Source organism: Wolffia australiana, chromosome 20, assembly GCF_029677425.1.
Source record: "Wolffia australiana isolate 7733 chromosome 20, ASM2967742v1".
NCBI classification, from domain to species: Eukaryota; Viridiplantae; Streptophyta; class Magnoliopsida; order Alismatales; family Araceae; genus Wolffia; species Wolffia australiana.
Genome location: NC_135854.1, coordinates 2,125,687 through 2,137,532, shown reverse-complemented (window position 1 = coordinate 2,137,532; position 11,846 = coordinate 2,125,687). Strand labels below are relative to the sequence as shown.

The 11,846-nt window shown below is 41.7% G+C and overlaps 1 protein-coding gene and 1 long non-coding RNA gene across 5 annotated transcripts; one reads left to right on the top strand and one right to left on the bottom strand.

The window, feature by feature from the left end:
- Positions 1 to 1,474: 1,474 nt before the first annotated feature.
- On the bottom strand, positions 1,475 to 5,024 carry LOC144716153 (uncharacterized). Of its 4 annotated transcripts, none has more exons than XR_013584829.1 (4): positions 4,722 to 5,024; positions 3,892 to 4,653; positions 3,691 to 3,781; positions 1,475 to 1,618 (listed from the first exon to the last, which is right to left on the bottom strand). It is a non-coding gene; the product is annotated as an uncharacterized LOC144716153 (long non-coding RNA). The 4 variants fall into 4 exon arrangements; XR_013584831.1 differs by lacking the exon at positions 1,475 to 1,618 and having other exon boundaries at positions 3,011 to 3,781; positions 3,892 to 4,168; positions 4,364 to 4,653; XR_013584830.1 differs by lacking the exon at positions 1,475 to 1,618 and having other exon boundaries at positions 3,011 to 3,781; positions 4,722 to 4,900; positions 4,976 to 5,012.
- A 2,054-nt stretch (positions 5,025 to 7,078) lies between these two features.
- LOC144716229 (Pentatricopeptide repeat (PPR) superfamily protein) lies at positions 7,079 to 11,620 on the top strand. The gene is made up of 6 exons (XM_078591326.1): positions 7,079 to 7,129; positions 7,195 to 7,382; positions 7,457 to 7,525; positions 7,879 to 7,953; positions 8,594 to 10,387; positions 11,277 to 11,620. Exons 2-6 carry the CDS (start codon positions 7,208 to 7,210, stop codon positions 11,552 to 11,554), a joined length of 2,391 nt encoding a protein of 796 aa, XP_078447452.1. The 5' UTR covers positions 7,079 to 7,129; positions 7,195 to 7,207; the 3' UTR covers positions 11,555 to 11,620.
- The last annotated feature ends 226 nt before the right edge of the window (positions 11,621 to 11,846 follow it).

Genomic DNA, 11,846 nt, shown 5'->3' with positions numbered 1-11,846 from the left:
ACGAAACTCTTAGGCAATCATTAATTCAAGAATTGGGTTTTGTTAACTCTTCTTGGAGGACTGCCCAGCCTCCTCTATCCTTCTTAACCCTAGCCGTCGTCGCCACTGCCACTGCCGCTGCCGCCGCCTCGCGACGTCGGCCTCACATCTCTCTCTCTCTCTCTCTATCTCTATCTCTCTCTCTCTCCCTCTCTTGTCCGCTGACCTTGGCCGCCCAAGCAGCCCCGCCAGGGCCGCTCAGGCAGCCCCGACCAGGCCGCCCAGCCAGAGCCTCCCAGGCAGCCCCAACCAGGCCGCCCAGGCAGCCCAGGCCAGGCCGCCCAGGCAGCCCAGGCCAGGCCGCCCAGGCAGCCCATGCCAGGCCGCCCAGGCAGCCCAGGCCAGGCCGCCCAGGCAGCCCCGACCAAGCCGCCCAGGCCGCCCAGCCAGGGCCGCCCTGACAGCCCCGCCAAGGCCGCCTAGGCAGCCCCGACCAGGCCGCCCAGGCAACCTCGACCAGGCCGCCCAGGCCGCCCAGCCAGAGCCGCCCAGGCAACCCCGCCAAGGCCGCCCAGGCTGCCCCGACCTGGCCGCCCTAGGCAACCCTCGCTAGGGCTGCCCAAGACTGCCCATACCGGGCCGCCTGAGGCCGCTGGGCCAGAGGCCCGTGTCCGGCGCTTCCGCGCTGAGCGCGCGCCGCTCGCGCGCTTCGCGCGCGCGGGTGTTCGCCCACGCTTGACTCTGCGCCCACGACAACTGTCACTCAACCAGGGCCGTCCAACGCCCGGAACGTCCAACCTAGTCCTCGTCCAGTCGGCTGCTCAACGCCCGGACTCGCCCAACTTCGCCACGATCAGAACTGCCCGCGACCTCTTCACGCACTACGATGCCGAGGTACGCCTGAACTCTTTGGTGTTGAAGTGTTCCTCGTTCAGTGTTTTCTCGAGAAGTTTCCACCGCCGTCAGAAATAGATTTGGTTTGGATTTTCACATTCTTATCCCTCTTTCTCGAGTGTTTCCTCGCGACACGAATTCGGGTATTGATTTCGGTGCTTAGGCATCGTCGCGGTGGGGGAAGACAGTACTCCCGCCTCGACAAGGGTCGGAGCAACACCACCAGATTTTCATCAGTTTATAAATTCGAATCCAATCGTGAATTTCTGTGGATTGTTTTATCCCTACCTATAACCCGTCTATTACCCATACCTGTCGTCAACCCATCCATCCCCTCAGTCACCTTTTCCTTAGTTGTCCTACGACAGAAAGAAACAGAGATAGAGAGAGGGAGAGGGAGAGACAGAGAGAGAAAGAAACGAAGATAGAAAGAGAGACATGACAAAGAGAGAGAGAGAAACAAAGATAGAAAGAGAGACATGACAAAAGAGAGGCAGAGAGAGAAAGAAACAGAGATAGAAAGCGTGAAAAAAGAGAAATAGAGAGAAAAAGAAATAGAGACAGAAAGAGAGACACAGGAAAAAAGAGAGACAAAGAGAGAAAGAAACAGAGATATAAAGAGAGAAACAGGAAAAGAGGGAGACATAGAGAGAAAGAAACAGAGATAGAAAATATTGAGGAGTTCAACTTGCTGTCCCACTCAGACGACCAAGCCGAGCTTTCAGCACAACCAGCAGCATTCAGACTGATAGGAACTTAATAAGATTAGTAAGTAAGAAACTGAAAAGTACCCAACATACTTGATAAGAGAACTAGCCGCTAGGATTAAACCATAGGATTCAACATAGATAGGGTCCAAAATAGAGGGCTAGGATCAAACCATGTATAGGAAATAAGTCGGTTGTATCCGACGGTTATGATTCATTTTAATATAGCTGTTATAACAAGTTATAACGGCTATAATTAAAACATACAACTTTCTATTATTATACTACCATATGGTACTATAAATATGCACCAACTTTATGTGTAAATTTGAGGATAATACAATGATCTAAATTTCCACCTATTCTGGTGTCTCGCTCTCCTTCCTCTATTCTCTTCTCCTTTTCTTCTACTTCTTTCTTGTTCTTGATTTATCTGAGTTCCGAGATCCTTTACAGAAAGTGAGAGAGACAGAGAGAGAAAGAAACAGAGATAGAAAGAGAGAGACGGAGATAGAGAAACAGAGGTAGAAAAGAGAGACACAGATAGAGAGAAACAGAGAAAAGAGAGAGACAGAGAAAGTAAGAACATAGAGGAACAGAGGGGGGGGGGGGGGAAACAGTAGATAGAAAGAACAGAGAGGAAAGAGAGATGAGTGTGTGTAAGGAAGATAGGTATAGATAGAGATAGAGAGGAAGAGAATGAGACACAGCGAGATGACAAGAGAGAGGAAGAGAGAGAGAGAGAGAAAAACGAAGAGAAAGGACGAGAGAGACACAAATAGAGAGGAAGAGATAGAGGGAGAAAAACACAGAGATACAAAGAGAGAGAGAAACGAAGAGAACGGGCGAGAGAGAAAGAGATAGAGAGGAAGAGAAAGATCAGAAATACAAAGAGAGAGGAAGAGAGAGATGAAGAGAGAGTGGGGGAGAGACGAATAGAGAGATATAATGCAAGGACGCAGATGGGACGATTTTTTCGTCATGGGATGAAAAAATCGTCCCGTCCGAGAATACGGACGAATTTCAGGATGAAAATTCGTCCTGGGAACCACCGGACGAGACGGTTTTTTCGTCCCATGGGACGAAAAAACCGTCTGTCTTGAGGTCTCGGACGATGGACGGACGAATCTGGACGGAAAACCGCCAGATTCGCATCCGTCGGTTGAGATGTTGCCACGTGGCCTCGCAATGACAATGTGCATCAAAGTCCCTGTATATTTATATGTGTGCAAATGGATGCCACTCAGAAATAATTGTAAATATGTCCCTTTGTGTTCCATCTCCTCAGTAATATCCTAAAAAACTTGAAAAAAGCTATATTAATATATTAAAAATATAAAATGGGTTTTTTCGTCCGGGACGAATTTGGGGACAAAAATTTGTCCCAGGAGGACTGGACTGGACGAAAAACCGTCCCGGTATGACTGGACGGGACGGTTTTTTATCGTTGGACAAAAAACCGTCCTGTACTTCGTCCCTGAACTTACTCTGGACGGCGGACGGGACGAAAGTCATCCCATCCCGTCCATAGTCCACGTCCCGGACGATCCGAAACTACATAGAGAGAAAACAAAGATGAAGAGAGTGGGAGAGAGAGTAACGAGAGGAAGAGAGACGAAGAGAGTGGCAGAGAGAGTAACGAGAGGAAGAGAGACGAAGAGAGGGAAAGAAAGACTGAGACGTAGAGAGAGAATAGGGCGAGAAACAAAGACAGACGAAGAGAGAATGAGAGAAAGAGGAAGAGAGAGAGGGAGGAAAAGAAGCAGAGGATGAGAGGAAGAGAGAGTTGGAGAAAAAGAAAGATGATGACAGGAAGGGAGAGTGGAAGAGAGGGAGAGAGAGAGAGTACACAAATATTCAGCTCAGAGGGAGATGGTACTTTGTGTCCGAGAAAAATTGAAAAGATGGTTATGCAGCTGACAGAGAGACGACAAGACGGACAAAGAACGGAGAGAGAACCATGGCCAGAAGAATGTAGAAGGTTGGTGGCGGGGTTTAAAAGCAGTGATCAGAGGAAAGACAGAGAAATGACAGATAAGCTAGTCACCAAACGAGAAAGCAAAAGATGAATGACGAAATGAAGACAAGGAAGCAGGAAGAACGTAGTCACCTCGAAAACTCTGATTCCCCTTCCATTTACTCATCGGTCTCAATCATCCTGCAGCCTGGAGCCGTCGCCGTTCTGCCCCTCAGCCCCTCCCCTACACAGACGGCGATAAACTTGCACTTGATTTCATTGTAAACTTAATCGGTAATAAACTTGTTGGAGATTATCCGGATATCTAGCATCGTATTATCATCCGTCCCTTACATTTGTTTTCGCCAGGATGACGATGTAGGTGACGAGAAATTCATCATCGTCTTCTCGTGACCTCGCAATCCACATTTTACTGCCGGATGAGGATGCTATGGATAACGATAACTAGTTTTCTCATCCTCAGCGAACACTTCCTCCGATTCTCGCTCACATTTCGCTGCAATTAATGGCAAGCATCAACTGGATAACCAACAACAAATTGACATCTGCATATCGCTGCAATCATAGCAAGCATCTCGGCGCATTTACCTGCAAGTATCAACTGGATAGCCTACAAGAAATTGTCATTGCATTTTAGCGACAAGCATTAACTGGATAACCTACATAAATTGTATCTACATCTCGTCGCAATTACCAGCAAGCAACAACCGGATAACCAAAAGCAAATTTTCATTTACATCAATTACATCTGCAATTACAGCAATCATCAACAGTATAACCGACAACAAATTGTCGCCGCATTTACCTGTAGACATCAACTAGATAGCCTGCAACAAATTGTCGTTACATTTAATGACAAGCATCAACTGGACAGCCTGCATCAAATTGTCATCTACATCTGGCCGCAATTACCATCAAGCATTAACTGGATAACCTACAACAAATAGTTCTCTACAATCTGCATCTCGCTGTATTTACAACAATCATCAAATAGATAACCGACAACAAATTGTAGCCGCATTTACCACCAAGCATCAACTGGATAGCCTACAAGCAATTGTCGTCGCGTTTACAGACAAGCATCAACAGGATAACCTACAACAAATTGTACTCAGATTTACAAACAAGCATCAACTGGATAACCTACATTAAATTGTCCACACCTTTCCGCAGTGACCAGGAAAAATTAATTCGATAACCTGCATCACAGCATCGACTGGATAATCTACATAAAGGTGTAATCCACACATTTCACCGCCATTAATAGCAAGCAATCCAAGCTCCACGTATCGCCGCCATTGCCGGCCTCGAGCACCGACATTGTCTTCATCGCTCGTCAGATCTGCAAAAATGGCGGGAGAAGTAAATGTCAAACGCTTCAATAAATTTCAAATATCGAATGTGATCAAGCATTTACACCCAAACATTTACACCCAAACGACAAAAACTGCCCGGTAACCTTCCGAAATTTGAAATACCTAGATAAACACCTAGGACCAAAGAAAATTGTATTAATAAATACTTCTTTCCGGGCCCTGTATTTGGGCTTTCCTAAATTCTATATTTGTTGGCAAAGAGAATAATTGCGATGTTCTAATTATTAAATCAGTACGCATCCAAATTTGTAAGGAGATTGTTATTTCGAATTAATTTCAAGTATTTTAATTAGTGCCCACTAACATAAATAATTACACTAGTATTTTGTCCAATTTTCATGGAACTGCCACCTCTATGGTTTATCCCATCGGGATGCTGATATCAGGACATAGGCTGAATTGGGTATCTACAGGAAATCTCATGTCTGTGTTTATCGACATCTGGATATTGGATGATGATATCAGATATAAGTTGCTTCAGATCCAGTATCTGTTGTGTTTGGAAGTCAGTTGAGATATCCACTTGTATTTACTTTGTTCAGGGTTTCCTGGGCTTTGTTTACTTTGTTCAGGGTTTTCGGTAATTATACCTCATTTGTAGGCGAAAAGAAAAAATGGAATGTTCTCTATGAATTAAAATTATTAATTAATGACCACGAACACGGCTTAATTATACCATTTTTTAGTAATTATACCACTTTTTAACTGCGATCAGGGTTTTGAGTAATTATATTTCATTTGTAGGCAAAAAGACAAAAAGTAGAAATTTCTCTTGAAATTCAAAATTTTCGTAATGAACAAGAACACATATTGAGTATACCACATTTGTAGTAATTATACCTCTTTTTTCACGAATTATACCCTATTAATTGGTCAAATGACAAAAAATCTTAGTTTGACATAACGCGGTAAAATATAAGTTAATTTGAAATACTTTATTTATCACCTTAAATGACATTAATATAATTTTCTCAAGAAAAATATAATAATTGTCATTATTTCACAACAGGTTAAATTACATAAAAATATAATAGTATATTATTGTACAAAGAGCATTTACAAGACTTCGCCCATTGCTCTGAGATGAGGGCTTTCAAAAATTATTCTACGTTTGAGGGAAAAAGACAATGAAAATATTTTTCATGTTCTATATAATAAATGCGAGCACGACTTTTCGACGACAGGCTTTTTTGGACGCATCTTTGTGTGAGCAGTTCTCCCGCATTCTTCTTCTTAATGCATGCAAGTCTGCCACTCTCTCTCTAAATCAAACATTCTCTCTCTACAGTAGTTTTCTCTCTTACTCTCTTTAAAACTATCTGAATCTAGCTTTCTCTCTCTAGTTTCTCTCTCTATTGTCTCCCTCTACAGTAGTTTTCTCTCTCATTCCCTTTACTCCTCTCTAAATCTAACATTCTCTCCCCTCTCTCTATACTATTTCTTTATACACAGAGTGCATTTCTAGCTCTCTCCTAATAACCTAATCCTACCAAACTCTCTATTATCTCCCTGTACAGAAGTAGTTTTCTCTCTCATTCTCCTTAATCCACTCTAAATCTAGCTTTCTCTCTCTATTTTTTATATATAAAGAAGAAGCTTTCTATCTCTATTTTATATCTAAAGAAGTAGTTTTCTCTCTCTTTACTCTCTAAATCTAGCTTTCTCTCTCGCCCTCTTCATTCCTCCCCAAATCTAGTTTTCTCACTCTCTCATTCTCTTTATTCCTCTCTCTAAAATCTAGCTTTCTCTCTCTACCATCTCTCTTTACAGAATACAGAATTAGCATTCTATCTTATTCTCTCTCTGCAGATGTAGCGCTCTTTTCTCATTCTCTTTATTCCGCTCTCTAAATCTAGCTTCGTCTCTCTTCTCGTTCTCTCTCTCTCTCTTTTCTTCCTCCTAAATCTAGCATTCTCTCTCTACTCTCTCTCCACTGGAACTCTCTCTTTAATTCTCTCTCTATTTTTCTCTCTCTACAGAAGTAGCTTTCTCTCTCATTTTCTTCATTCCACTCTAAGTCTAGCCCTCTCTCTGTACTGTATTTATCCAAAATCTGGCGTTCTCTCTACAGTAAGACCCTTCTCTCTCCCTCTTCCTCTCTGACTCGGAGATCGCCTGCCACTGACTCTATCTTTCTCTCTCTACAGAAGCTTTCTCTCTCTACAGAAGTTGCGCAGAAGAGGCCTTAAATGCAGGTGGCGAGCTCAAATTCCGAGTTTTATTTGCTGTTTTTCACTGTGCCGTAGTTCAAATTCCTCAGATTCTTGCCAAAGATGGTAGCAACAGAATCCATGGCCGAAGAACCTGATCTCCCAATGACGTCTAAGAACAGCAACGGCGATCAACGGTGCAGTGATGATTCTCTGTGTGGTGATGATCTTGCATTTGATTGTGTTTGCAATGTTTCCGCAGTCGAAGAGAAGACGCATTCGATTTTTCCGGACAGATGTAAGTTTGAGGCTGTTTTTTTCTTTTCATTTTTCAGATTGAATGATGAGATTGCCTTTGGTTTTTCGGATCAGGTGTTGTGGATAACTGCTGTGAACCGCGGATCAAGATCGTTTCCGTGAACAATGTGGACGCTGCGGACGGTAAGATCTCTCGTTTTTCGGATTTTTCATTTTCAAGACTTTGATTTCTGGAGCCGAGGCTGTTCGCGATTGTCACATTGTACCTTCATTGAAAACGAGCTACCTTGCAGCCAATAAAGTATTCTCAATCATATAAACGTTCAGTCTGCTTATTTGTTTTGCGGATTCCTCAATCCGGCGAAACTTCTGAATCATACATATCATGAAAACTCTTACGAATTATTCGCAGGTGGGGAAAGAAGTTATCCCCGTAAAAAATTTCAATCTGTATTTTTTGCCGATGCGGATGTCCAGCTAATATTGTGGTTTTTCGTCTATTTGGATTGAAAGATGGGATTGCATGTGGTTTTTAGGATCAGGCGCGGCGGAAAAAAGTTGTGAGCCGCAGATCAAGATCTTTTCTGGAGTCTCTGAGGATACTGCTGACGGTAAAATCTCGCGTTTTTAGGATTTTTGTGTTCAAAATTTTGTAGATTTCTATTCATGGAAATGAACTTTCTCTTGATCGTGTCAGTGTCTCAGAATTTTTATCAACAAAATTTTCAATCCGCATATTTATTTCGCATTCGCTGTTCAGTAAATCTTTAGGAACCATTATATCACTACGGATATCTCGTTCTACATATCACAAAGGTTTATCTGATTTCTTCGCAAGTGTGACTATCATTGGATTATTAACTTGAAGATGATCGTCATCTTCAAGAAGTGGATACCATCTTCAAGATGGATTATCCTCAATACTTGATCATTCTATAACTTTTTCAATCTTATATTTCCAATGCTGATTATTATGCTGTCTATCGTAAGAGTCATACCACAACGAATAAATTGGTCAATCATACAAATCATGAAAACTGATCTCAATTCTTCGTATGTGACTCTATGGTTTTGGTTGGGGAAATAATTCATGAGGCTGATACCATCATCAAGATGGACTTTCCCCATTCCTTGACCATAATAACGTTCAATGTGCATTTCCTCTGTCCAGAAGATCTTGCAAATCATTATATCACGATGAACATTTCGTTCAATCATCATGTCATGAAAACCTATCTGAATTCTTCACAGGTAACACTAGGATGTTGGTTGAGGAAAGAATCAATGGGGCTGATCCCATCTTCAGGATGGAACATGAAACTGAAATACAGGCTAACTTAGCTTCAAATGATCAAGCATCAATATTATCTGGAAATTTGTGCATTAATGGAGGAGAGACAGGTTCTCATATTTCCACGGAGGACGAGAATTTACTTAAAGCACTCATAGCTGAAATTGAACTGGCCATGAGTGAGAAACCCAATGAAGCTGAAGAAGATGTTCATGCGGCAGATATCAAACCTCTCTTTTTTTATAGTGATTGTTCCTCAGAGATGGGACTCCTCTCAGAAGCCAAGTACTTTGACAACTGCAAGGAAGAGACACTTCTTACAACGATTAGCCTCACAGAAAACAGCATGGCGTCTGTTTTCACGGAAGAAACAACTGCTTGCAGCAGAAATTCTAGGTTTCTTTTGAATTCACAATTTGACGAAGATGGAGAGGAAAATGATCTCGTTGTTGAAGATTTCAGATCATTGGACTGTAATAATTCTGCCATGACGTATACTCAGCCCAAGATCAACAGCTTCTACCAAGAGCAGATTGGTATGCCCGCGACAGATTCTTCCTTGAATATTGAGGAAATATATTCAGAATCTACTGATGTAAGTAATTCAACTTCATCATCTGTCATAACCACGCAGGACTTCTCGGAAGAGGGACTTTCTGGAAGTAAAAAATGTCTGAATGATGTGTCAGGTGGGGAATGCATCTTGGAAGGAAACGACGATATGCCAATGAAAATTCAATCTGTTTATCTTATGCATGTTGATGACCAACTACCTAATGTTCAATCCAGAATGATTCAATCAGAATGCCAGTTGGGTGACGAGTATGATAGTGTTGGTTCCAATGCTGAGTCAAAGCTTGATATGCCAATGAAAATTCAATCTGTTTATCTTATGCATGTTGATGACCAACTACCTAATGTTCAATCCAGAATGATTCAATCAGAATGCCAGTTGGGTGACGAGTATGATAGTGTTGGTTCCAATGCTGAGTCAAAGCTTGAGTCTGGTGTTGTTAACTTACGGTTGAGACCAGAGAATCAGAGCCAAAATGACAGAAACTATGAAACTTTAGATGACGGCAGGGAAGAAGGGGATGAAGCAGAACAGGATTTTTCGGATGAGTTAACTTTAGAAGAGGGCAGCACTTACAGTGTATTTAAGTTCCAAGTCGTGGTGAAGGGAGATACCGGAGAATTCAACCGTGTTTCTACTGAAAACACTGAAGAAAATAGCCATAATCTGGAGTCATCTTCTTCAGAAGCAAGTCAAAAGGATGAAGTCACATCAATTGGATCATCAGCTCAGACGATCACGCTTCCTTCTAATAACTCTCAAAGCAGTTATTCACCAAAGCCACTCGTGGGGAGTGAGCCTCGGAACTTCATCAGCTTGGAGGCATGGATTGATGAAAGCGTTGATGCAGAAACTGTTCTGAACGATGATGACAAAGAAGCACAAAATACTGGAAGCCCATCAAACAAAGCAGTTCAAACAGAGGAAACCCGGATAACAATCATCAATCCAGAGGAGTTTGCTAGTCAACATGACCAAGTCGTGTGTGACAAAGTTTTAGCCATTTTTGAAGAAACTAATGGAACTGTGGGCAGGATTTCTGTGAGTGCGTCATCCCCGGCAGCTCGCTATTCCGTTTCATTTGATGAATCCAGAAAAGGAAATGAAGGGATCCTCAGAAGAAGAGGTGGCATTTTGACTCCAAGACACGATGAAAAAATTCAAGTGGGCACTTTTTCAGGTAAGAACACATTTGTCTTTGAAGTAATAGCATCTTCCTGTTTATCTGCAAACTTCAAGGAATTGATATTCATTTGCACTATTAGTGTAAAATAAGTTGCATCGGATTCTCCTGCGTTTTGAATAAAAATAGTAAGAAGGATGGAATAGTATCATTTTTTGTCATCTCTCCCTCCCTTAATCTATATTTCCATCTCTCTTCCTATCTTTTATTTATATAAAGTAGTTTCATATTCATGGTTTTTTTTTCCGTTCTGACTCCTAAATAATTTTCTCATACTTTTCAAAATAAATAAATTATGTTTCCTATCAATCTGCATGAAGACTGTGTGATGTGGTCAACATTTTTTTTTCTCTTTCGGTACATAAACAAAATCATAGCTGGCTATTATCCCTTTGTTTGCGAATTACATCAGTCAATTTTTCTCTAGTGACATTATATATCTGCATGCTTCGTATTTTTTGCCATTTTGAATGAAAATAGAAATAAGGATGGAATACTACCATTTATTTGTTCGCTCTATCTACCTAAAATTCATATCCTCTTATATTTCTATTATAAAAATTAATATCATCTTCCAGTCTAAGCATAGAACGACATCGTGACGTGGTTAGCTTTTTTTTCCTCTCTGTTTTCTAAATACTTTTCTTGTTTTCGGGTTTATCTTTCAATCTGTCTCAAGAAAATAGAATCCTCTTTTTTCCCTACATGAAGACAATATGATGGTCTGCATTTTTTTTCCTCCCCTGGTACATATTGAAAAAAAATATACATATATATATGTACAACACCCCACCCTTTCATATTTATTATATCCGCATGTTCAAATGATCTGATGGTGATGTCAGCCATTAGCTGATTATGTGCATCTCTCTCGTATTTCCCACAGAAGTGCAAGAGAGAGGAGAAATTGTCCCATGTTTGGAGGGCTCTGCTTCCTTGAAGCAGCACACCCCTCTGAAATCTCTTCTTATGGAGACCAGCCATGAGGTCAGCCAAGAAACCGTAACCCTAATTCCATTAAAAAAGCAGACAAAACAGGGCGCAGTCTTGAGGAAGACCGAGAAAGAATGGAATTCTCCCGTCAAGCTGCCGGGCGTTGACCACCGAAGGGTGAAAGCCAGACCCCAGTGGGTCCCCTTCCTCTGCTGCCCCTCCATCCATTAAGTAAGTCAAAATCTCCTTTATTATTTCCTGTATACTTTAGTTATCTTTATTCTTGTTCTGCATTCGCATTCTTTCCTTAAAGAGGTGGAGAACAGTGAACAGAGAGAAAAGATGGAGAGAAACCAACAAAGAATAACAAGACACTAACCTTAAAACCAAGATCAAAGCATATGGAGACATTCACCTTTGCCACATGTCGAAATCCAAAGAAGACTCTGAATGATAGTTATGTGTCATTGGGAGTATTTAGGGCAAGAGATTTGGTAATAGGTCTCTTTATCAGTCTGAATAT